Source organism: Staurois parvus, unplaced genomic scaffold (assembly GCF_062004578.1).
Source record: "Staurois parvus isolate SC_StPar_1 unplaced genomic scaffold, SC_StPar_1.0 ptg000024l, whole genome shotgun sequence".
Classification (NCBI taxonomy): Eukaryota; Metazoa; Chordata; class Amphibia; order Anura; family Ranidae; genus Staurois; species Staurois parvus.
In genome coordinates, this window is record NW_028317820.1 from 2,155,948 (window position 1) to 2,183,656 (window position 27,709).

Sequence of the window (27,709 nt, forward strand, 5' to 3'; positions counted from 1 at the left end):
AAGAAGGGAAAACATGAAGGGGGAGAACAGAAAAGTGTGATGGAGAGGAAAGAGAGCAGACAGGAGGGAGGAGAAAGAATAGGAAACAGAAGAGAGTAAGCAGGGAAAGAGGGGAAGAAGGGGAGAATGGAGACCAAGGCCTGGCTACCAAGTCTTTTGTTTTCATTTGTAACCATTTAAGAGCACCTGTATGTGAGCCATTGCACAGTACTTTCCCTAAGTGGGCCCTGTGATCAGCTGAATCCTTAGTACTTGGTAGTTCTTTCACATAATTTGCACATGGATATATAATGATACTATATACACTATATTGCCAAAAGTATTGGGCCGCCTGCCTTTCCACGCACATGAAGTTTAATGGCCCCCCAGTCTTAGTCCGTAGGGTTCAATATTGAGTTGGCCCCGCCCTTTGCAGCTATAACAGCTTCAACTCTTCTGGGAAGGCTGTCCACAATGTTTAGGAGGGTGTCTATGGGAAGGTTGGACCATTCTTCCAGAAGTACTGTGAGGTCAGGCACTGATGTCGGGGGAGGAGGCCTGGCTCGCAGTCTCCACTCTAATTCATCCCAAAGGTGTTCTATGGGGTTGAGGTCAGGACTCTGTGCAGGACAGTCAAGTTCCTCCACCCCAAACTGCCTCCTCCATGTCTTTATGGACCTTGCTTTGTGCACTGGTGCACAGTCATGTTGGAACAGGAAGGGGCCATCCCCAAACTCTTCCCACAAAGTTGGGAGCATGAAATTGTCCAAAATGTCTTGGTATGCTAACGCCTTAAGAGTTCCCTTCACTGGAACTAGGGGGCCAAGCCCAACCCCTGAAAAACAACCTCCCACCATAATCCCCCCTCCACCAAACGTTACACTTGCGACAATGCAGTCAGGCAAGAACTGTTCTGGCAACCGCCAAACCCAGACACGTCCATCAGATTGCCAGATAGAGAAGCGTGATTGGTCACTCCAGAGAACACGTCTCCACTGCTCCGGAGTCCAGTGGCGGTGTGCTTTACACCACTGTATCCGACGCTTTGCATTGCACTTGGTGATGTAAGGCTTGGATGCAGCTGCTCGGCCATGAAAACCCATTCCAGGAAGCTCTCTTCGCACTGTTGTGCTAATCTGACGGCCACACCAAGTTTGGAGGTCTTTAGCTATTGACTCTGCAGACAGTTGGCAACTTCTGCACGCTGTGCGCTTCAGCATGTGCTGACCCCGCTCTGTCATGTGACGTGGCCTACCACTTGGTGGCTGAGTTGCTGTTGTTCCCAGTTGCTTCCACTTAGTTATAATCCCGCTAACAGTTGACCATGGAATATTTAGTAGCCAGGAAATGTCACGGATGGACCTATTGCACAGGTGGCTACCTATCACGGGACCACGCTTGGAGTCACTGAGCTCCTGAGAGCGACCCATTTTTTCAGAAATGTTTGTAAAAGTAGTCTGCATGCCTAGGGGCTTGATTTTATACACCTGTGGCCATGGAGGGGATTGGAACACCTGATTTGGAGGGCGGGCCCAATACTTTTGGCAATATAGTGTATATCCAGGTTTTAGAGCAGCATATGCTTAGACAAGAACAGGACGAAAAAATCAATGGCCCCAAACTCAAGCAACTGGCCACTCTGACTCTCTAAGATGCTCTTTATTATACCCATTCATTTTACGGACCTTTTGCCTAATAAACACATTAGTTACAAAATGTTCTTCCAGCTCTTCCTTGTTAGTACCACTTATTTTATCAGCTTTTTTGTTGCCCTGTCCCAACTTTTTTGAGACGTGTTTCTGCCATCAATTTCAAAATTACCTTATTTTTATAATTGCATTCTGTTGTTATGGAGATTTAATATAGCGTCCCAACTTTTTTTTGGAAATTGGGGTTGTATACAAGATGTTCTCTGATTGGATGAGGCAGAGAGGAGGGGTGAATAAAATCATGATCTCTGCCTCATCCAATCATAGTATGCCTTGTGTTTCTCTGACAGGCGGAGGTCCAAGTGAACAACCGCCTGGGTTTTGTATTCAGACAGCAGCACCTGGAAGAGTCCAGCGCTGACTTTATTAGCCCAGGTTACTACAGTGACCTTCTGCATCCACAAAGGCCCTTCAGATATGAAGAACTAGATTTAACCAAGTTTAAAACTGGATATTTCCTGGAGTTTAGCTTTAACACACATACACAAAAACACACAGATCACAACTCATAAAAAAGGAAAAACTTTAATAAAATGTAACAAAGTTTACTATTCATTAGTAACATGCTTGCACAGCACTATAAGTGCACTTATAACTCCCATTAGAGTGACAGCAATATTGCTTATGTGTCCCATCAATTCCCCGGGATCTGATGTCACCCTGGGAACTGATAGGATGAACTTTCTATAAATATTGGTCCATCCTACAAAAAAAAAAAAAAAAAAAAGCTTTGGTTCCTCTTTAGAAAATGTATGAGATTGTGTTACGTTTGAGAATGGTATCTTCATCCTTCAGTATTTCTCCCGTATTCCATTCTTGTAGATTCCGCACAGATACGGTGTCAGCAGCACTGACTTCTAGTGTCCTTCATTAGTATTAGTGTTGCATATTTCACATATATACAGTATACATTTTCCAGTTTCAGTAGTCTTCAGATGTACAAGGAACTCGGCATAGCTATATGGGAAGTGACCATTGCCGACTTGGCATGGAAGATGCAAGCTCTGCCACTGCCATCCTTATCCTTGCTCTATAAGTCACTGACAGAACAAACACATGTATGCTAGGTTGCCAAAACTTTACCGGCTATATGCTTGTTCCAGGTCAGTGACTAACTAGGTAGTGTAGAAAGGGTAAAGGCCTGTGTCTACAGACTTTGGGCTTGTGCTGATGAGCAATGCAAATTGTTCCAGGTGCATTCCACTTGCATTTTACATCAATTTGGGACCATACAGAATTCTTTGACAGGGTCATATAACCTGCAGATTACTTTTTTTTTTTTTAACCTTTGACCGCCGTCCTAAACTGCATTCCCATTGATGTCTATGGGGGAGCAACAATTTTGACATGAGTGAAAGCCAACTGATATAGACCTTAAAGTGGAGCTCCACCCAAAAGGGAAAATTCCGCTTTAATGACTGCTCCCCGTTAAGGATTGGCACCTTTGGGGAGCAGGGCGGGGGAAAAAGGCAACCGAAATTAACAGGTACATGCTCCCACTTCCGCTGCGATCGCCTAGGCCAGTGGTCTCCAAACAGTGGCACAAGGGCCGGAAGCAGCCCTTTGCAGGCCTTTAACCGGCCCTTGGGGCAGTAATCCTCCTACAGATGTGAGGCACTATTTCTCCCACTGACCCCAACAGTGGGGCATAATTCCTGCCATTGACACCAATGATGGGGCACTATTCCTCCCACTGACACCAATGATGGGGCACTATTCCTCCCACTAATACCAATGATGGAGCACTGTTCCTCCCACTGACACCAATGATGGGGCACTATTCCTCCCACTAATACCAATGATGGAGCACTATTCCTCCCACTGATACCAACGATGGGGCACTATTCCTTCCACTGATACCAACGATGGGGCACTATTCCTCCCACTGATACCAATGATGGGACACTATTCCTTCCACTGACACCAATGACAAGGCACTATTCCTCCCACTAATACCAACTATAGGATACTATTCCTACCATGAATACCAATGATGGGGCATTATTCCTCCTACTAATACCAATGATGGGACACTATTCCTCCTACTAATACCAATGATGGGGCACTATTCCTACCAGTAATACCAATGATGGGGCACTATTCCTCCTACTAATACCAATGATGGGGCACTATTCCTACCAGTAATACCAATGATGGGGCACTATTCCTCCTACTAATACCAATGATGGGGCACTATTCCTCCCACTGACACCAATGATGGGGCACTATTCCTCCTACTAATACCAATGATGGGGCACTATTCCTCCCACTGACACCAATGATGGGGCACTATTCCTCCTACTAATACCAATGATGGGGCACTATTCCTCCCACTGACACCAATGATGGGGCACTATTCCTCCTACTAATACCAATGATGGGGCACTATTCCTACCAGTAATACCAATGATGGGACACTATTCCTCCTACTAATACCAATGATGGGGCACTATTCCTACCAGTAATACCAATGATGGGGCACTATTCCTCCTACTAATACCAATGATGGGGCACTATTCCTCCTACTAATACCAATGATGGGGCACTATTCCTACCAGTAATACCAATGATGGGACACTATTCCTCCTACTAATACCAATGATGGGGCACTATTCCTACCAGTAATACCAATGATGGGGCACTATTCCTCCTACTAATACCAATGATGGGGCACTATTCCTACCAGTAGTACCAATGATGGGGCACTATTCCTCCCACTGATACCAATGATGGGGCACTATTCCTCCCACTAATACCAATGATGGGGCACTATTCCTCCCAGTAATATCAATGATGGGACACTATTCCTCCCACTACTACCAACTATAAGATACTATTCCTCCTACTGATGCAATGATGGGGTACTATTTCTCCTCCTACTATGCAGGAGGCACTATGTAACTGACCACCAACCCTGAGGCAATGTTTATTCTCACTGATGCTGGGCCCGGGATATTTTCTACTCCCACTGGCAACAGTCCAGCCTCTCTAAAGTCTGAAGGACATAAACTGGCCCATTGTTTGAAACGTTTGGAGACACCTGGCCTAGGCAGTCAGAAGCGGAAGTTGTCCCCCCCCCCTCCCTCCCTGTAGTCTTTTGGGACACGTGACAGGTCCCAGAAGACTACAGAACCATTCACAAAGTGCAACGCTACTCACGCATGTGCAGTGGGCACCCAGCTGTGGAGCCGAAAGCTGTCACAGCTGGGTGCCCACACTAAAGATGCTGACGCTGGGAGCACCAGACGGCCGGTGAAACGGGCTGCGGGGAGGACACCACGGGACCGAGGGACAGGTAAGTGGCTGTTTTTTAAAAGTCAACTACAGTTTTTATAGCTGCTGACTTTTATTTTTTTACAGTTTCACTGGAACTCCACTTTAAGGACAACAACCAGGGAGGTTTACAAAAACAAGTCACCAACAGCAGCTTCCATGCTTCTATCCTGACAAGTTTCCTTTTAAAAGGAGTTCCTACCTTATATTGACTTTTGTTTAGTCTCATCCTGCATATTTATTCTAAACATATTGCTTTTTGGGTTTAGATGCCATTTTTTAAATGCTGGGAGAAGCTATTTCCACTGACCTGAGATAGCACTCAGCTCCATACAGGAATCTGTGTTGTGTATCAGGGTGACAACATGAAAGACATGGGTGAAGAGCAAAGGAGCAAGGTAGGCAGAAATGAGCAAAGATCACAGGTCTTGTCCCACCCAAATTAAAGCCTCCAGAGATCAGGTACATGCTTTATTAAGGTTTGTGACAATCAGGTGTCACTTGACGAGCTGACATCGGTGAGCCGGGTGCCTTCTAAAATTTCTTGCACATCCTTTATTGTAGTAGCCTGTCGGATTTTCTCCAGGCTGACCTGCAAAACACCAACACAAATGTGTCAATGAGGAAAAAAAAAAAATATCAGAGCTGAGCAAAAAAATATATAGAAACTGAAATATTTAAAGCCCCTCCAATTTTATTTTTTTTTTTAATTTTGGATAGACCAAGGAAGAATTGGACCCTCTGTCGGATTTTATATTTCAAAAAGACATATCCAAGAAGCGCTGAGACTTTAAAAACATACATGGGTTCAATAAAATGGGAAAAAATAATTGTTTAACAAGCTCACTGGAGAGGCTGCTTCTGTGACGAAAGGTTCCCCTTTAGTGGATATGCCAGACGTAATGGTGAAAGGGTCCACGTAGTATTAATGATTTATCATCTGATCACATACGCAGCCCTATTTATGTCAAATAATAATTTTGTAATGAACAGTTATTATGGGTTGAACAAACTAGTGTCACGGAGGTTTTCTAAAGACAAAGTCAAGCAGGAGTGGTTTACTTTCAGACTCTCTCTCACTGACTGAATGTCTATTTGTTGCTGTACAGAGCTGGGGAAGGTGGGGGGGGGGGTGAGTCATGTGTGTAAATTAGAACTTCATCTATTGAGATCTACAAGTGGGCATTTTTTATTACCAGAAAAAGCAGCTAATGGTAGTCTGGCAAACAAGTGAAAAACCTACTGGAACTGGAAATATATTTATGCTATATGTTATATTTACAAAAATATTAATAAATACTTTTTTTTAGTCATGAACATACTGCAGAAAATTTACTATATAAAAAAAAGTATATGTTTCCAATAAACTAACCACAAAGGTTGAAATAAATGAGGTCAATAAAAGGTGGGGTCACCTGCAGTTTCTGGGATAGCCGCACAAAGTCCCTTTGCACTTCCTCGCTGGTGTTCAGTTCAGTCTGCAGTCTGGTGGTCTTGTTCTTCTCCTCGCTCATTGCTTGCTCAAGAGAAGCCTGGAGGCACATGTTACAGAGAGACCGTGAGGGACTATAAACAGGGTCTAGAACCTTCAGAGAAAATATTCTTTGTGATGATCCGTTTAATTGATCTTCCCCTACTGAGGTTTCAAGCATTAGAGAGGCTAGTCTTCCCATAGACCTAACACCTTCTATGTGTCTGCCTCTCCGGCAAAATCTGTGACAGAGCAGAGACAGGCTAAACAGCACCGTGACCTTATTTCACCATGGAAGTCCTCATACCTTCTCCTCCTTCTCCTTCTGAAGAAGTTTCTCCTGTTCACCCAGAGACTCCCACAGCTTCTGAACCTGGGTTTCTGACTCCTGCAACTGCAGCTCTGTCTGTAGAGAAAGGAGAATAGAACATCCATCAATGTTGTCTTCTTACTGCCTGGTGGAATCAGCTTTGATTGACCCGTCATGGATTACCACCAACTCAATGTACACTTAACAGCAGATCATAGGAAATCATGAGCTCCGCAACATCTCCAAAATACGTCGGTTCCTAACTCCAGAAACCACAAAGCAACTCATCCACTCCCTTATCATATCACGACTTGACTACTGCAACTCCCTCCTCGCCGGCCTACCCCAACACAGGCTATCCCCGCTTCAGTCTATCCTGAATTCTGAGGCCAGACTCATCCACCTCACCAACCGCTCCGTATCCGCCTCCCCCCTCTGCCAATCCCTCCACTGCTTCCAATTGCCCAACGCATAAAATTCAAAATACTAACATTGACGTATAAAGCTGTTCATAACACTGCCCCAAACTACCTCACCGACCTGATATCCATCTACCACCCAACACGCACTCTCCACTCCTCACAAGACCTCCTTCTCTCCAGTTCCCTGGTCTCCTCCTCCCATGCCCGTCTCCAGGACTTCTCCAGGGCTTCCCCATCCTCTGGAACTCGCTACCCCAATCCATCAGACTGTCACCTACCCTCCTCACATTTAGGCGCACCCTGTAAACACATCTCTTCAGAGAAGCCTACCCAGCCCTCACCTAATTGCTGATCTCCTCCGCTCTTCCCACCACTTCATCCCCCACAGCTATTTCCTCCTGTACCACTCTCCCCTCCCTCCTAGATTGTAAGCTCCAAGGAGCAGGGCCCTCGAACCCCTCGTGTATCGCATTGTATTGTTACTGTACTGTCTCCCACTATAATGTACAGCGCTGAGCAAACTATTGGCGCTATATAAATACTGTATAATAATAATGAGCTAGAGGTATATAGGGCTGTTTATTTAAAGCGAATTTGGGTTATTATCATCAATGCAGTGTATGGAAACCATGGCTCTATGTACTGGGGTCTGAGACTCAATAAGACAGTATAATCATAACGGTTACGGAGAGAAGGGGCTTCGTATCCCCTTGATGAAGTCACGTGACTAGTGACAAAATGCATCGGGAGGAGGGTACCGATGACGTAACAAAGTTCCCATTCATCGGGACAGCGGTTGTAGTATTTGTGAAACTAATTCAGGAACGGCCATTTATCAGGCAATTTCATTTAGAGAAGGGCCCGTGCTTTGCTTGGCATTTCATACCGTATGGTGATGGATTTCCGAGCTCATACAGGACTTTGCTGTTCAGATCATACTGCCATCTTGTGCTTAATCGATATATTGCCGGATGTTCATCATAGGTGGTGCACATATACACCTCCAGAACGTGAGTGCATTTCCTATGTTTTATTGCTTAATAAAAGTTTAAAAAGATAAAGCACTATGCTGAGTTCTTTTTAATGAGGAATACAGACGACACCAAGACGATTATAAGGAGGGAGCTTACTTTGGAGACCCCATTTAATAAGCTGATCTTCTGAGTCCATATGGGACCAAAAGTGCAGTTAGACTGTACCATTATATAATGTGTAGTCACACTGCGTGAGGTGAGCAGATATATGGTGGAGGATGTTTTCTCACTGGAATTTGTGACAGCTGCACATATTTTTGTTATCCACAGGAGGGTTTACAGAAGAACACTATTTTGATTGGACTTGAGTTCAGAATGACATTTTTGGGTTGAATCAATATTACTATTCTTGGTTTTGGTGATTTTTGATTTTTCACTTTTTTTGATTCACAGGCATTGAGTGTTTTTTTTTAAGTAGCGCAGCATATTTTTCTTCACTTTTATTCTCATTATTTGCCCCACTGAGACATGGGTTGTGTTCACTAGCAGCTACAGTATTTATATATATGTGTATTTTTTGCTTTTCATGCACCATAGTAAGCGCTTGAGTTATTTAATGTATAAGGGGCTAATAGGCTTGGGACCCGATGAGACAGTATAACCATACTGGTAATGAAGAGAAGGGATCTAAAATCTTGTGGCCCAACAAGACAATATAACTATACTGTTTATGGGTGAGAAGGGAATAAAAGGCTAGGCACCCAACAAGACAGTAGAACCATACTGGTTATGGTGAGATCAAGCTAAAGAGCTTGGGACCCAACAGGACAACATAACCGTACTGTTTAGAAGGGGCTAAAGGGCTTGGGACCCAACAAGACAGTACAATCATACTGCTTATGGTGAGAAGAGACTAAATGGCTCAGGATCCAACAAGACAGCATAATTATACCAGTTATTGTGAGAAAAGAACAAAAAGGGCTTTGGACCCTACAAGACAATACAACCATACCGGATATGGAGGGAAGGGACTAATGGGCTTGGGACCCAAGAAGACATTATAATCATACTGGTTATGATGAAAAGGGATCTAAAAGCTTGTGGCCCATTGAGACAATATAACTACAGTTGTGACCAAAATTATTCAACCCCCAATGCTGTAAAGGGGTTTAGGGACTATAGTGTACATTTGGAATTGTATTCAGAATCAAATCCTACAAGGACGTTGTAACTACCCAAATGCAACTAAAATGACATCAATTGTTTATGTAATACAGTAGTAAATGGTTCTTATGTGGTTTCTTCATTGCCACAATTATTCAACCCCTTAAAGACTACCACTCTGAAGAACAGAGGTTCATACAGGTGCTTTCCATCAGGTATTGAAAACACCTGTGGATGTCACCGAGCAGCAATCAAGCATAATAAGCACCAATTAGGCAGCTTTAAAATGACTGTGATACTCAGCTCCTTCTAGACATTTACTGGTGTGGTTACAAACATGGTGAAGGCAAGAGAATGGTCCAGGAAGACAAGAGAAGAGGTGATTTCTCTTCACAGGAAGGGCAATGGCTATAAGAAGATTGCAAAGATGTTAAACATACCAAGAGACACCTTAGGAAGCATCATTCGCAAATTCAAGGCAAAGGGCACTGTTGAAACGCTACCTGGTCGTGGCAGAAAGAAGATGCTGACTTCGACTGCTGTGCGCTACCTGAAGCGTAGAGTGGAGAGAAGTCCCCGTGTGACTGCTGAGGAACTGAGAAAAGATTTGTCAGATGTGGGTACAGAAGTTTCAGCCCAGACAATAAGACGCACACTGCGTAATGAAGGCCTCCGTGCCAGAACTCCCAGGCGTACCCCCTTGCTGTCTCCAAAGAATAAGAAGAGTCGACTGCAGTATGCCAAAAGCCATGTGGACAAACCACAAAAGTTGTGGGATAGTGTTCTGTGGACTGATGAAACAAAATTAGAACTGTTTGGGCCCATGGATCAACGCTATGTTTGGAGGAGGAAGAACAAGGCCTATGATGAAAAGAACACCTTGCCTACTGTGAAGCATGGTGGAGGGTCAATCATGCTTTGGGGCTGTTTTGCTTCTGCAGGTACAGGGAAGCTTCAGCGTGTGCAAGGTACCATGAATTCTCTTCAGTACCAGGAGATATTGGATGGAAACGTGATGCAGTCCGTCACACACCTGAGGCTTGGGAGACGTTGGACCTTTCAACAGGACAATGATCCCAAGCATACCTCCAAGTCCACTAGAGCATGGTTGCAGAGGAAAGGCTGGAACATTTTGGAGTGGCCATCGCAGTCACCAGACTTAAATCCGATTGAGAACCTCTGGTGGGACTTAAAGAAAGCAGTTGCAGTGCGCAAGCCTAAGAATGTGACTGAACTGGAGGCCTTTGCCCATGAAGAATGGGCGAAGATACCCGTAGATCGCTGCAAGACACTTGTGTCAAGCTATGCTTCACGTTTAAAAGCTGTTATAACTGTAAAAGGATGCTGTACTAAGTACTAAGATTGAATGTCACTTGGGGGTTGAATAAAACTGATAATGCTGTGAGCACAGAAAAGACATTTGTGGTTATTTCATTATAACTGTTATGTTATATTTGTCTGACCTACAAGTGCCTCTTTAATGTAAATGTAAGCAAGATGACTGAATGATCAAAAGCAATGTCAAACTGGCCAAAACACTCAATTTCAGTGGGGGTTGAATAATTTTGGTCACAACTGTATACTGTTTATGGGTGAGAAGGGAATAAAAGGCTCGGGACCCAACAAGACAGTATGACCATACTGGTTATGGTGAGATCAGACTAAAGAGCTTGGGACCCAACAAGACAATATAACCATTCTGTTTATGGAAAGAAGGGACTAAAGGGTTTGTGATCCAACAAGACAGTATATTTATACTACTTATGAAGGGAAGGGACAATTGGGCTTGGGACCCAACAAGACAGTAGAACCGTACTGGTTATGGTGAGATCAGACTAAAGAGCTTTGGACCCAACAAGACCATATAACCGTAACGTTTATGGTAAGATGGTACTAAAGAGCTTGGGACCCAACAAGACAGTACAATCATACCGGTTATGGTGAGAAGAGAATAAATGGCTCAGGACCCAACAAGACAGCATAATTATACCAGTTATTGTGAGAAAGGAACAAAAGGGCTTTGGACTCTATAAGACAGTACAACCATACTGGATATGGAGGGAAGGGACCAATGGGCTTGGGTCCCAAGAAGACATTATAATCATACTGGTTATGATGAAAAGGGATCTAAAATCTTGGGGCCCATTGAGACACTATAATTATACTATTTATGGGTGAGATGAGAATAAAACGGTTGGGACCCAACAAGACCGTATACCCAATCTAGTTATGGTGACATCAGACTAAAGAGCTTGGGACCCAACAAGACAATATAACCATTCTGTTTATGGCAAGAATGGACTAAAGAGTTTGGGACCCAACAAGACTATTTATACTTGTTAGGGAGCGAAGGAACAATTGGGCTCGGGACCCAACAAGACAGTAGAACCATACTGGTTATGGTGAGATTAGTCTAAAGAGCTTGGGACCCAACAAGACCATATAACCATAACGTTTATGGTATGAAGGCACTAAAGGGCTTGGGACCCAACAAGACAGTACAATCATACCGGTTATGGTGAGAAGAGACTAAATGGCTCAGGATCTAACAAGACAGCATAATCATACCAGTTATTGTGAAAAGGGAACAAAGGGCTTGGGACCCAACGAGACAGTAGAACCATACCGGTTATGGTGAGAAGAGACTAAAGGAATCAAAAAGATCTACAGCTGACTAAATGCATAGAACTGTAAAGAGTTCTTAGAACAAAGTATTCAATTATTCACATCTCATTCCATCATATATCGCTGGGTTTGAGGGATTTTTGATTCCCTTCTTTCCTCCTGTCTCACCATAACCTGCATGGTTATACTGTTTCAGTACAAAGAAAAAATGGGATGAAATACAGAAACAGGAAGAGCCGGCATAATCCGAAATCCTTATGAAAACTTTATTGAAGATACAAGAATGGCATAAAAGTGCTCTGATGCGTTTCGGCAAACAGCCTTGATCACAGCATAGTGCACTTCACTGGGTGAAAAATCAAGAACTCAAAGAGGAACATTTCATGTCACCTCACTAAAGCGCCATCTTTCTTCCCAGAGTAATAGCTCTGCCTACCACACCTAACTCCCACAACCTAACCTCCCACAGTTAATAAAAGCCACATAAGCCTTGGGAGAGGTGAAAACATGCCAAATTATTCCACAATTCTTATCTCTGGAAGAACCAGCCATAGCATCTACTTCCACGACCTGCTCCTACACAGCATTATATCCACTGCTAAATCACAGGAGTGTTTTTAGTACACAGCAGAATCACAAGTAGAAAGAAGACCGGATTGGTCACAATGAGAACTGATGGTGAAGAATGACAATGAAGGAAATCACAGAAACAAAACCACTTTTCCATTTCCCATCTCACCTGTTTCCTGTCCTGCTGGATCCGGTCCATCTCCGTCCTCAGGCTGGAGAGTGTCGCTGAGCAAAACAAAAGAGAGAGACGTCATACACAACACGAGACAGACGATTTTATACAACTCGTATTCACTGTATTTTCTGGATGGATTTATTCATTATTGAGCAAGAACACAGTTTAGTTTTTAAATTATTAATTCTCAGGGAAAATGTGAAGCTAAATTTGAAGCAGACCGTTAAATGCACAGAATAAAACACACATAGGGAGTTTTACTTACCAGTTTTGTATTTCTGTTCACCCAGTCCTAAGATTTACACAGCTCTGCCACACAGCATAGCCCTGTCTGGCAGAACAGGAGGCTTGATTTTTCACTGCTGCAATTGAAGAGGAATTTAAGTCCTCTTTAACTTTGTCCCGCCCTCCCCCTCCAGGGCTAACTTTGTCACTTTGGTGGCCACGCAGATATGCTGAAGGGCTCTGCCCGGCCTTTGGGTTCCTGCAGAGCACAGCAGCACATCTGTGCATGCGTAGGGGAATTTCCACAAATGCGCAGGAAGAGCTTTATTCAGAAATTGAATACCTGCATGCCTTCATGCAGGAACAGGAATGCCCCACACACACTGATATGCCACAGGGCTAAACCTGGACCCGAAGCCCTGCAGCACATCTGCACATGCACAGAACTGGCAGGGAGGGATGGTAGCAAAACTCAAGAAACACAGAGATTCTGCATGGCAGCACAACAATCTATTGAGGTAAAAAAACACACAACAACAATATGCAAATATGAGGGAGGGGAGTGGGGGTTGGGAAGAAGGCAGGGGAATTTTAAGTAACACTTTTAGGTCATGTCCCTCAGCCTGAACTGACTGAACAGTGAAAAGAGAAGCAGGGGAGTGATGAGATCAGTCCACTATCACTCTGTTCTTTCCCACTATCAGCATGTTCCTTGTAAGCACATGGGCACTGCAGCACAACAACTGATTGACTCTTATAATGCTTCTCCCTTCCCTAGTCTGAGCTCGGCTGTACAGGGGATTTGAAGAGGATGATACCAAGTCAAATGCAGGTTAATACACTGCTTGCATTAAAAAAAAAAATAGTTTAAAGATTTATTAATAAATACAGGGCTGCTGTCATTTTTGTCTTTAATAATTGCCCTGAGTTCAGCTTTACCAAGAAATTGATTTTCCTGATCCAGTTTTGCCCTCATTCTCGATATATCACCCCCCCCCTCCCCCATGACCATTTTATGCATAACTCCAGGGCAGTGGGTGTGTTTATGTCTATACTAGGTTAAGGTTTAAAATTAAAGGGTCAGTTCACTTTTCAAAAAAAAAAAAAAAGAAAAGTGAACCATACACGGTCCTCCCCCACAACCCAGTTCCTGCTGTATTTACCTCTGTGGGGGCTAAGCTGTCAGTGCCCATGCAGCAGTCTGGGGATTTGAAATCGCTGCTCTTCTCCCTTTTCTCTCTGCAGGGATTCCAGTACGGTAAGAGTAATTCTCTGTGCCAGTGCTGACCAATCAGAATTGCTCTGATCCGTCCTTGAAGTACTGCACAGAGACCAGAGAGAAAAGAGTTACACCAGCTGCGTGGGCACTGACAGCTCATCACCCATAGAGGAAAGTACAGCAGGGAGTGTGGGGTGGGGGGTTGGAGAGGGTGTATGGTGTTAATTCACTTTTCATTTTTTCTGAACTAAAAAGGTACAAACACTTACCTTAGTTTCAATGGACGGATACCCAAGAGGTCCCTCACCATCATGTCCTCTGTCTTCTTCCAGGCGCCAGTCCTCAGCCATCTTGACTGGATATACAGGAGTGGAGTCACCCCAGCACACAGGTAGTGTATCAGAATATAAACTGAGCTGTGCATGTGCAGCTCACACTACATTTACAGGGGGTTGCAAACAGGCAGGTCAGTGTATTTTATAGTTAATCTGGTTGACAAAACCTGACTCTTCTGCAACAAAGAGTCTGCCTGTTCACATTTTTTTTTCAGCTTTAGTTCTGCCCTAGCTTATTCCATGAGAAAAACAGCAGCCAATCAGAATTCAGCATTCATTGTTTTAAGAAAAATCTGATTGGTCATTAAGGGTAACTACAGTCTGGAAATCGCTGTTGCCCTTTAATAAACCTATAAAGGCTTCTGGTGGATCCTGATGAAGCAGTGTTAACGAAACGCGTCGATCCTATATGCCCTCTTACATTATATATACTATATTTATCAATCCTCCGGTGTGCAGCTGACCCTTCTTCCTGTTTCTCTCTTACATTACGCCTGGACAGAAGCAGACAAAGTTTTCTATATTGCAAAATGTCTTTTACCGGTCTATTGATACACTGTATATGGCTCCACTTATGATGTTTTTATACAGATTTTTGTATTGTCTTTTTAAATCTTTGTAATAATCTGTTATATAATCTTTTATATTGGTTATGTTTCCCATTCTGGCACATTTAAAGTCCCTTTTTTCGTATTCCTATCTCCCCCGTGGTGGGGAGAGGAAATAATATATTTTTTATATCTAAATTTAAAGTGGTTGAAGGTTTCCTTACCTTCATGCATTCTATGCATGAAGGTAAAAAACCTTCTGTGTGCAGCGCCCCCCCCCAGGCCCTTTAATACTCACCTAAGCCCCCTCTTGATCCAGTGATGTGCACTGGAGTTTCAGCAAACCTGGGACTCCCTCTTCTTATTGGCTGAGACAGAAGTGGGAGCCATTGACTCCCACTCCCGTCAATTACAGCCAGTGAGCCAATGAGAAGGGGGGGGGGCTAAGCTGTGGCTCCGTGTGTGAATGGACACATGGAGCAGAGGGTGCTGCATGCTGTGGGGGCACCCGACAGGAGGGAGGGGCCAGGAGCAACAGCAGGGGACCCAAGAAGCGGAGGATCCAGGTTGCTCTGCGCAAAACCACTGCACACAGCACGAAAGTACAGACATGTTTGTGATTTTTTTCTTTAAAAAAAAATAAGCCTTTAGAATCACTTTAAATGTACAATTTTGCAGCATATTCTCTATCATTAGATCCCATCCCGTGTCCTGTATCACATACCTTCCACAATCTCTGCAATCCCAATGAGAGTGTAGATGACCGAGGAGGAGAGGAGAGAAAGAAAAAGGTTAATAAGAAACCCTAAACACAATGGCTTTCTGGTCTTATTATTAATACTGTATATACATTGATAAGAAATACATGAAAAGCCATCTCATCTACATTATAAAATACAGAAGAGACTATGTGCTGTATGAATAAAAGACATTTAAAATACATCTCATTTGTAAATGAATTAAAAAAATCTATTCCAGTATGTATTTTTAACTTAAAAAAAATCCCTTCTATTGTGCTCAGCCTCCTGCAAATTCTTTTTTTTTTGTGACCTGACTTCCTGTTAGAGGGTGGCTACATTCATTCTCCATGGTCCCACTGTATGTAGGAATGTGGGCACCCTTTCTTGCTCGCTCATGAGATGGACTATGGGATGTGTAGTGTACACGACTATGGGATGTGTAGTGTACATAAAGTGGTGCACATGACCGCAACTAACATTCACTCTTCATTCTCAACAAATGGAAGTGGGGGGGAAGGAGAGGTTTGGTGGCTCATGGAGAAATAGTAAGAAAGAGTTTCATGAAAAATAGATTACAGGGTTGTTACGTAGTGGATTTGTATAGGTTATTTTTGCAGAAGAAGGATATAATTTAGAGGCACTTCAAATCTTGATTGGATATATAGCCATTTATAAGAGTGAGGTTTGCTCATCCAGAACTCCATCTCATTGTGTCACAGTACCAGATTTCAACAGCAGGTGGCGCAACAGGTAAACGCTAAAACCTCTGATTCAGCGCACAGAGCATCATAAAAAGGAATGCTAATGAACCTAGATATTTTTCTTTATCGGCTTAAAGGAAGCTGCTATGGCCAGTGATGGGACAACGGCATACAGCTACTAGGGCAAAGATGACAAACTGCCCCCCACCCCCCCCTTTATGATGTGCAAGCTACGCCCAGCAATCAATAGCTTGTCAAAATCACTGCTGCTGTCAATACTCCTGTCAGCCTTGTAACAGAAGGAAAGTTTTCCAATCCCTACAGTAAGCCATTGTGCCCAGGGCAGCCGCCCTTCCCACCCACCCCTTGTCCTGGCCCTGGCTAAGCTCTTCTTCTGAAAACGCTAGTTGCTTGGCTGTCTCTGGCTTCAATGCTTTCCAAATAAATGGCCCAGAATAAGCCTAAAGATCAGGAGTTTCGACTTCATTTGCTAGATGCTTGTTCCAGATCAGTGACTCAGACAACTGACAAGCATTTCCAGAAAGAGGTCAGCAATGGCAGGCAAGTCGTCTCAAAGGTTTTTGTTTAACAGCCAGGATACATGTATCGTCCTCTCTCACCCCTGTCCTCAGTCTGCGTCTCCTCCAGTCTCCTCATCTGCTCCTCCAGGTCCTTCTTGGCCTCTTGTTCGGCTTTTAGCTCTTCCTGCAGACTGACAATCTCAATACATAGGCGCTCCTGCCTGTGCTGCTCTGTTCTCTGGAAAGGACACAGTATGGTTAGAATTCCTGCAAAGCATTCAAATTGATACACGTACAGCGTCAGTTCCTGCAGGGACCATATTGATATACATAGCAAATTTGAACAGTAACACTTTATGTCCACCATCTATGCCAAGAGACTGCACCCCCAGGGCCTGCGTGCCTGGGTGAGCATGCAATGCCATTTTCACTGTGACTCCGCTGTGACTGACAGATCAGTAGGTTGTCATTGTGAGGAAGAAGCTGACAGGTACATCTACACTATTCTTCTTCTTGTTTGTACCCAACAGCAGGTATGTAAAACCTCTGCATATGTGAAGGTACAGAGGTCGTAATCTGGGCTGATCTGAAGTCTGCTCCTCAGATCAGTCCCAAAAAATTCCCATTCAGAGGCGCAATATTTGGGGTAAGTCTGGGGTCCAAAAGTGCAGGAATTGGGGTGACCTGAGGTGTGAAGGTGCAGAATTGGGGTGATCTGAAGTGAGAAAGTGCAGGAATTAGGGTGATCTAATGTCTTAAGGCAGGGGTGACAAACAGGGTGCCCTCCAGGTGTTGAGGAACTGCAAGTCCCATGAGGCACTGCAAGGCCGAGTTACAAACATGACTCCCACAGGCAGAGGCATGATGGGACTTATAGTTCCGCAACAGTAGGAGGGCTGCCAGTTTGACACCCCTGTCTTAAGGTGTCAAAATTGGGGTGATCTGAGGTGTGAAGGTGCAGGAATTGGGCTGATCTGAGATATGAAGGTGCAGGAATTGGGCTCATATGAGATGTGAAGGTGCAGGAATTGGGCTCATATGAGATGTGAAGGTGCAGGAATTGGGCTCATATGAGATGTGAAGGTGCAGGAATTGGGCTCATATGAGATGTGAAGGTGCAGGAATTGGGCTCATATGAGATGTGAAGGTGCAGGAATTGGGCTCATATGAGATGTGAAGGTGCAGGAATTGGGCTGATATGAGATGTGAAGGTGCAGGAATTGGGCTGATATGAGATGTGGAGGTGCAGGAATTGGGCTGATATGAGCTGTGAAGGTGCAGGAATTGGGCTGATATGAGCTGTGAAGGTGCAGGAATTGGGCTGATCTGAGATATGAAGGTGCAGGAATTGGGCTGATCTGAGATATGAAGGTGAAGGAATTGGGCTGATCTGAGATGTGAAGGTGCAGGAATTGGGCTGATCTGAGATGTGAAGGTGCAGGAATTGGGCTGATCTGAGATGTGAAGGTACAGGAATTGGGCTGATCTGAGATGTGAAGGTGCAGGAATTGGGCTGATCTGAGATGTGAAGGTACAGGAATTGGGCTGATCTGAGATGTGAAGGTGCAGGAATTGGGCCGATCTGAGATATGAAGGTGCAGGAATTGGGCTAATCTGAGATGTGAAGGTGCAGGAATTGGGGTGAGAGGTGTGAAGGAGCAGGAATTGGGCTGATCTGAGGTGTGAAGGTGCAGGAATTGGGCTGATCTGAGGTGTGAAGGTGCAGGAATTGGGCTGATCTGAGGTGTGAAGGTGCAGGAATTGGGCTGATCTGAGATACGAAAGTGCAGGAATTGGGCTGATCTGAGATGTGAAGGTGCAGGAATTGGGCTGATCTGAGATGTGAAGGTGCAGGAATTGGGGTGAGAGGTGTGAAGGAGCAGGAATTGGGCTGATCTGAGATATGAAGGTGCAGGAATTGGGCTGATCTGAGGTGTGAAGGTGCAGGAATTGGGCTGATCTGAGATATGAAGGTGCAGGAATTGGGCTGATCTAAGGTATGAAGGAGCAGGAATTGGGGTAATTGAGATATGAACGTGCTGGAATTGGGCTGATCTGAGATATGAAGGTGCAGGAATTGGGCTGATCTGAGATATGAAGGTGAAGGAATTGGGCTGATCTGAGATATGAAGGTGAAGGAATTGGGCTGATCTGAGATATGAAGGTGAAGGAATTGGGCTGATCTAAGGTATGAAGGAGCAGGAATTGGGGGTGATATGAGATATGAAGGTGCTGGAATTGGGCTGATCTAAGGTATGAAGGAGCAGGAATTGGGGGTGATATGAAGATGCAGGAATTGGGCTGATCTGAGATATGAAGGTGCAGGAATTGGGCTGATCTGAGATATGAAGGTGAAGGAATTGGGCTGATCTGAGATATGAAGATGCAGGAATTGGGCTGATCTGAGATATGAAGGTGCAGGAATTGGGCTGATCTGAGATATGAAGGTGCAGGAATTGGGGTGATCTGGATTGGCAAGTTTAACCTCCTGTTAACACTAACTACTTTTTATTAACCCACATCATCACTTTCTTTCACCGAGCACAATTTGGCATCTTCACCGTGGGTGCCCCGGGACCTAGTTTCAGGACTGGAGCCTGGAGAAAGGGGCATCCATTGGAGAAATTCCTCCCTACCCCCCTCCCCCCCCTCCCACACACACACCTATAAGCCACAAAATTAAACATACTTGAAAATGACCAGGACAGGAAGAAAGTTCAGTCATTATAATTACTTTTGAGTGTACACTGTATGTGATCTACTTCATTGCCTCTCGAAGTATTATTTGGATGATATTTACAAAATGCACCATAGATTGAAACGTGAGCTTGTATGATACATTGTACTTCTGTCTTCACACAGTGTACTATGCACCCTCCTAAATGGTCCATTGAAAATAAAGAATTTTTTTTTTTTTAAAAAAGCTGCATTATTAAGGACTATCTCATTTTCTTTCAATGGACATTTTACAAACATTTGTGAATATGGTGTATGAAACGTGCTGAGCCAAAAGAATACATTAACATTTTAAAAATTTGTCAAATTTCATGTGTCCAAACACAAACACTCTAATAAGGTGCAACTTGACCAAAAATACAGACAATGGGGTTGATTTACTAAAGGCAAATAGTCTGTGCACTGCAGGTGCGGTTGCTCTGTAGATCCAAGGGGAACATGCAAGGAAAATTAAAAAAAAAAAAAAAAAACTGAATTTTTTTGCCTGCACATGATTGGATGATAGAAATCAGCAGATCTTCACCTCATTTCAGAGCTTCCCCTTAGATCTAGCGCAACTGCACTTGCAGTGCACAGACTATTTACCTTTAATAAATCAACCCCAACGTGTAAAAGAAAAAAAAAAAAAAGCAGTCAATACAAATGGAAAATACAAATCACTAAAAACGATCAATGTAAAGCAGTGCAATCAAGATGAACTGATCAATAAACAACAAGAAACATAAATAAAAACATCAAATTCATATTTACTTATGATCCACGTAAACTTATCTGTGAAAAAAGTAGCAAATGTGCACAACCAATCAATAAAAAATGCTAAACACCAATAAAAACCAAGTTCATATAAGTTTGTGCACAACTAATTATTATAAAACGATAGACATCAATATAAATCATATAAGAACTGCCACTGTAGACATTTCACTATGAGGTCTATGAGCATACCTGCTGAGAAGACAGTTGCACGCCTTGTCCAACAGGGGCCACCTCCGAGCTTAGCGATCTCAGCTTCTCATTCTCATCATTGAGAGAATTCACTTCCTGGCACAAGCGACTAAAGGAGGCTGTCAGAGCTGCCTGAGCGGGGACAACAGGTAAAAGGTTAAAAAATAAATGACTGAGTTACAAAGAGGGATCAAGATAGAGAGAGGGAACAGGATAGCAAGGGTCGAGATAGAGAGACAGATCAAGACCATGAAAGAGATTAAGGTAGAGAGAGGGATCAAGCAAGAGAGAGATGGATCAAGATAGCAAGAGGGCTCAAGACAGAGCAAGAGAGGGATCAACATAGTAAGAGGGATCAAGAGAGAAATATCAGGGTCACGGAAGGATCAGGACGGGCGTGAGGCACCCGGACGGGCGTGAGGGATCAGGAAGGGAGTGAGGGATCCGGAAGGGCGTGAGGGATCCGGAAGGGCGTGAGGGATCCGGAAGGGCGTGAGGGATCCGGAAGGGCGTGAGGGATCCGGAAGGGCGTGAGGGATCCGGAAGGGCGTGAGGGATCCGGAAGGGCGTGAGGGATCCGGAAGGGCGTGAGGGAGCAGGAAGGGCGTGAGGGATCAGGAAGGGCGTGAGGGATCAGGAAGGGCGTGAGGGAGCAGGAAGGGCGTGAGGGAGCAGGACGACATGAGACAGAGATGGTTATTCCACATTAATACAATCTGAAAGAAATGATGCCTGCTGGGGACACAGTATCACAATCTGGGTTCTGGCTTCTATGTAATTTTTCTGTGACATCTAACAACCAGGCGAGCAGCATTTTCAGAATTCTGCACACAACGGGTTTCCTTTCCTTGAGGTTTCTAGATGCTTCTCACCATTTTCCTTGCAGTCTTCTGCTGGGTGTCGGACAGGTTCCTCTGAAGGCTCAGCAAAATCTCTTCGGAACTCTTTATCTGATCCAGCAGCTGCTTCACCTGTGTGAGAAAGAGAAGCATTACTATATAAGTGCTGCTAGTCATCACCATATAACACAAGGGTGCGCAGTCAGGAAGTCAAGGTTCCAAATTAGTCCCGGATTTCATGCTTAGGGAATGAAGAGCTATTTAGACCCCTAGTGGGGACCTTTGTTCTTAGACTTCCAAACCCATTGCACGTGGATAGCTGTGGTCCCAGAAAATGACACATTGTTACCGAAACAGAACTCCCCTGATTAACATCATAACCTATTGATCACTAAAATGAAAAGTTAGCAGTATTTGGTGCAATACTTTTAAAGTAAAGCTGTCCCCCGCAGTACTTCCTCCCTTCCAGCAGATGTCCTCAGTCATACAGGTTGAATGACGGCCAACGTCAGTAAATCCCTTCTTCTGAGTCCAGACTGTCATGGACTTGCCCCCTGGGAAGGCATCATCACACAGCCTGGGCTCAGAGTATTACTGATCTGACATTGCATGTGTGCCATTTAGTCCAAGAGTAATGAGCGCACACTGCTGTCGGAGGTGAAGAGGAAGGGCCCGTGATATCACTGTACTAGTCAGCAGACCCTTATAAATGTCTTTTATTCTATTTGAAAGGAAAAGAACGTGTGGTTGGTGAACAAAAGGTGAGGGATTTGCAAACTCATACATAATGTAAATTGTTTTATCTGATAAAAAAAAATATTCAGCCAATCTTGTGATTTGGACACCATTACAGACAGGCAGGTTTGTGACCTTATTTTTCTCCATTGCAGCAATAGAGCTTGGTCACTGATCTACCGCAAGTCTGATCAACAGACAGTGAAGGGGAGTCACCACACTGAAGAGGTCATCACTCTGCTCTCTCCTGCAATCAGTACGATGCCAATGTTACATGGACAGTACTGGAAAATGCAGTATAGTCTATTCGGCTTACAACTCTGACTGTTCCTCAGTGAGTACAGATACTGTAATTATTAAATGTAAATTTACATTTGTAAAAAAAAAAAAAAAAAAGAACAAACAAGGACTGATACAACCTCTGGAACTAGATATGACTTACCTGGTTAGCGCAGTCCTCTGAGCTGCAGCGTAGCGCCTCCTGCAGGGTCTCCTTCTCCTGCGTCACCCTGTCTAGGCGCTCAGTGGTACTTTTCAGAGCCCCCCTCTGCTGTGCAAGCTGGGAGCACAAAGAACACAAAGCTAAAGACATTTTTACAAACAGCAGCATGAAGCATTAAAAACTATTTAATTTATATGGAAAGTTTTATAATCAAGAAACCCAGATCCCAAAAAGGGACAAACCATTTCTGCTCATGGATTATAACCCATACACAGAGGTGATTGCTGGGCGTTTCACCGCGAAGTGTGGAGACGTTCTCGCTTTCAGTAGATCTCTGTGTATGGAGTCCGTGATGGATACAAATAAACTTTCAAACAGATTTTGGGTGTGTATAATTTTAGGGGGCACCGGAGCTCAGGAAAAGTCTTCGGGATGTACGTTTCTCAAAAAATGTTGAGGACCCCAGCTTTAAATCTGAACTTTTTGGTCTTATTATTTCCTTTCCCTATTACAAATCAGCATGTTCTTACCTTATAAACATACGTGAAAGATGGGAGAAATTCAGCTATTCAGTGAGGAAGGATTGATGGAACGCTAACGTCACTTCCTTTTACTTGTCATCACCACTGTATCCTACTACATTTCCCATCATGCACTAAGAGTTAGTGCATTCAATGCGCATGAATGTGGGTGGGTTAGTGACCAAGCAGAAATGAATAGACAGGGAGTGTGACAGACCAGGAGTCTGCGGACCTGTCAGTCAAGGTATGATGTTATTATGAGCGGGACAGACCAGGAGCCTGTTCACCTGTCCATCAAGGTATGATGTCATTATGAACGGGACAGACCAGGAGCCTGCTGACCTGTCCGTCAAGGTATGATGTCATTAGGGGCGGGACAGACCAGGAGCCTGCGGACCTGTCCATCAAGGTATGATGTCATTAGGGGTGGGACAGACCAGGAGTCTGTGGACCTGTCAGTCAAGGTATGATGTCATTATGGGCGGGACAGACCAGGAGTCTGTGGACCTGTCCGTCAAGGTATGATGTAATTATGGGCAGACAGACCAGGAGTCTGTGGGCCTGTCAATCCAGGCATGATGTCATGGTGGGCGGGACAGACTGGAAATCTACTGACCTGTCAGTCAATCTATGATGTCATGGTGGGCAGGACAGACCAGGAGTGTTCTGACCTCTCAGTAAAGGTATGATGTCATGGTGGGTGGGATAGACCAGAAGTCTACTGATCTATCAGTCAATTTATGATGTCATGGTGGGTGGGAAAGACCAGGTGTCTTCTGATTTGTCAGTCAGTGTATGATGTCATGGTGGGCAGGACAGACCAGGAGTTTGCTGACCTGTCAGTCAATGTATGATGTCATGGTGGGACAGACCAGGACCTGTTAATTTAAAGGGACAGCGCATAATATAAGGGTCACAGATAACCAATTAGCACTGTATTATGCTTTCTTAATTCTGCATTTTAAATATCAGGGGCTATTGGTATAGTAGCTGGGGTTTGTCATCCAAGGTGTGGACATAATACATTTCCTAAAAGTAGAAACAGACTTTTAGAATACGGATTAGAAATTTCGGCCCATAGTTCAGCTTTAAATCAGGTTATTTTTTTTTCTCTACACAGTTCAAACCTGCAATGGCAATGATCTGCAGAATCTCAGGATGCAGTTTATACCGCTAACACTCTTCAAAGGAAACTGAAATCCAGCCAAGAATAACTCCAATCACAATGTCATTAAACATCAAAAGACAATCCAGTCCTCCCTCCATTCCCTGGGCCACATCCAGCACATCATACAGAATTCTCTGTATCCAGAGTTCAGTCACCCGCCAAGGCCAGACATAATGAAGAATGATTATTTGTTAGTAAGGTCCTTGCCTCCTCCTATATTGGATTCATGATGCTCCCTTCCCTTCTAGGATCATGGGATCTCCGCATATCGGCTCTCCTCTACTTACATGCAGTCAGCGCAAGGAGAGGACTGCTGATAACCGACATTTCTTGTTTATGCTGTGATTGGACACAGCTGATCACATGGTAAAGGGCCGCTCTGATTGGCCCTTTACCGCGATCTGTGATTAGCTGTACACAGCAATCACAGATTGTGCCTGATGTGGCCCCAGGGGGCGCGGTTCTGGGAGGGCTTCTATGGACAACCCTCCCAGAACTAGCCGACTGCGATGTAGCCATATTTTGGCTATAGCACAGTTGGCAATTTGTTAAAGTTGGTTGTAAAGGCTTTCTCTGCATGAAGGTAAAAAACCTTCCGTGTGCAGCTGCCCCCCATCCCCAATACTAACCTGAGCAGCAGCGGGAGCCATAGCTGTCAATCACAGCCACTACGGAGGAAGTGGGGGGCATCTTTCTCTGGGGGCAGTGAACAAGGAGGGGTTGCCAGAAGCACCTGAAGGGGACCCCTGAACAGGAAGATCAGAGCTGCTCTGTGCCAAACCGTAGCACAGAGCAGGCAAGTATAACAGGTTTATTATTCTAAAGAAACAAAAAAGGTATAGAGCGGGATGCAAATTGTGGAGGCAGGGGCGGACTGACCATTTGGAAACTAAGGCACTGCCCCAGGGCCAGTAGGGGGCCCCATGAGATGCCCTGGTACTTTTTTCATAGGCTTTTTTGAGTTTGGGCAAGGACACAGGGGCCCCATGATCCCCTATTGCCAACTGACCATTTGGAAACTAAGGCACTGCCCCAGGGCCCGGGGTCAGTAGGGGGCCCCATGAGATGCCCCTGGTACTTTTTTCATAGGCTTTTTTGAGTTTGGGCAAGGACACAGGGGCCCCATGATTCCCTATTGCCTGGGGGCCCCATGAGTTGTCAGACCGCCCCTGTGTGGAAGAGCTAACAATCTATTATAATAGATGGGAGGACACAGAAGGTAGACAAGCTTACAATTTATACAAAAGGCAGAAGAGCTAATAATCTATTACGGTATAAGGAAAGATACAGAAGGCAGAAGAGCTTACAATCTATTAGGGTATAAAAGGAAGATACAGAAAGTTGAAAAGCTTATGGTCTATTAGTGGAATCAGGGATGATGAGGAATGTTGAGGATCCTATAGTCTATTAGAGTATATGATGGTAGAGCTTACAGTCTATTGGGGTATATGGCATGGATAAAAAGGAAGGAAGAGCTTACAATCTATTGCGGTGTAAAGCAGATTGCAGAGTTGAAGAGCTTACAGTCTAATAGGGTATAGAAAGGATACAGAAGGTTGAAGAGCTTACAGTCTAATAGGGTATAGAAAGGATACAGAAGATTGAAGAGCTTACAGCTTATTAGGGTATAGGAGAGCGGTACCAAAGCAGAAGAGCTTGCAATCTATTAGGATATGACGGGGGACACAGAAGGAGGAGGTTATGTCATGAGGTGGTAAAGCAGAACCCCGCATTTCATTCTGAGGGCTGCACGTTACAGTAAATGGGAGTACATAGAGGAATGGTTTGGAGGAGAGGTAGAAGAAGAGAATGAGAGGACATGCGCCTCTTCCCCCAGGAGGTAGGCATTTGGGGAAAATGCTGCCTGCTCTATATTACCTCTTGGTCAGACATCAGTTGGTACCCAGAAGGTGGAATGTAGATACACTCAGGCACCAGAGTTGCTGTAGACACCAGGGACGCTGTATCTTCCTGCCCCTGTATCAGCCGCTCTCCAGGGTAGGATGAGATGGAGACACAGTCATAGCCCCGGGCAAACGTCTCCGCTGCCACCAGCATCTCCGGGTCATCCGAGCTGCTGTCCGGGGAGGAAGTGAGCGACTCCTGCCCAGCACATCCATCGTCGGGCTGAGACATCCAGACGGCGGTCCTTCCTGTACAGATAGGATACGGAGATCAGAATACGGAGATCAGGATACATCTCTACCACAGAGACCGCCTGGGACAATGTTTGGGGGATAGGAGAGTGTCGCTTTGAGCCAAATCGATAAAGGAGATTCTCAAGTCTTTTGGGGTTTTTTTACTATTGCTTCAGTGGCAGTGCGAGGAAACGTCCATTAGCTATACTGTTACTATTTAAAATAATAATGGTTAAAAAAAATCCAGCCAAACGTAACAAGATAGACAATGAATATAAAAGATAAAATAAAAAAACAGCTTTTGCTGCTATGGGCCCGCCCCCAGCCTGTGACTGGACAGTGAAAGGAGAAGCAGCACAGTGATGAGCTTATCTCTCTGCCACTCAGTTCTCTCCTCCTATCAGCATGCTACTCGTCAGCATGTGAACTGATCGGCTCTTTGTGTTGCTTCTTCCTCTCACACCCCTGCTCTGCTGTACTGGGACTGCCAAAGGCTAGTACTGGGTCACATTCAGGTACTGACACTGCATGCATTTAAAAATTAATGGAAAGTGTTACTAAACCCCGAACCCCGCATTCACTATATCCAGTCTCCCTGTACCCCGCATTCACTATATCCGCTCTCCCTGTACCCCGCATTCACTATATCCGCTCTCCCCGTACCCCGCATTCACTATATCAGGTCTCCCCGTACCCCGCATTCACTATATCCGGTCTCCCCGGACCCTGCATTCACTATATCCGGTCTCCCCGGACCCCGTATTCACTATATCCGGCCTCCCCAGACCCCGCATTCAATATATCCGGTCTCCACGGACCCCGCATTCAATATATCCAGTCTCCACGGACCCCGCATTCAATATATCCAGTCTCCCCGCACCCCGCATTTACTATATCTGCTCTCCCCGGACCCCAAATTCACTATATCTGCTCTCCCCGGACCCCACATTCACTATATCCGGTCTCCCCGGACCCCACATTCACTATATCCGGTCTCCCCGAACCCCGCATTCACTATATCCGGTCTCTCCGGACCCTGCATTCACTATATCCGGTCTCCTCGGACCCTGCATTCACTATATCCGGTCTCCCCGGACCCTGCATTCACTATATCCGGTCTCCCCGGACCCTGCATTCACTATATCCGGTCTCCCCGGACCCTGCATTCACTATATCCGGTCTCCCCGGACCCTACATTCACTATATCCGGTCTCCCCGGACCCT

The 27,709-nt window shown here is 44.7% G+C and overlaps 1 protein-coding gene across 1 annotated transcript; it reads right to left on the bottom strand.

Annotated features, from left to right (window-relative positions):
• Nucleotides 1-2,197: 2,197 nt before the first annotated feature.
• On the bottom strand, nucleotides 2,198-26,500 carry LOC149472074 (rab GTPase-binding effector protein 2-like). The gene is made up of 10 exons (XM_089693470.1): nucleotides 26,226-26,500; nucleotides 22,659-22,775; nucleotides 21,515-21,613; nucleotides 20,643-20,774; nucleotides 17,061-17,199; nucleotides 15,724-15,735; nucleotides 12,667-12,722; nucleotides 6,740-6,838; nucleotides 6,377-6,493; nucleotides 2,198-5,553 (listed from the first exon to the last, which is right to left on the bottom strand). The coding sequence occupies exons 1-10, from the start codon at nucleotides 26,481-26,483 to the stop codon at nucleotides 5,452-5,454; spliced, it is 1,131 nt and encodes a 376-aa protein (XP_089549596.1). The 5' UTR covers nucleotides 26,484-26,500; the 3' UTR covers nucleotides 2,198-5,451.
• Between the last annotated feature and the right edge of the window lie 1,209 nt (nucleotides 26,501-27,709).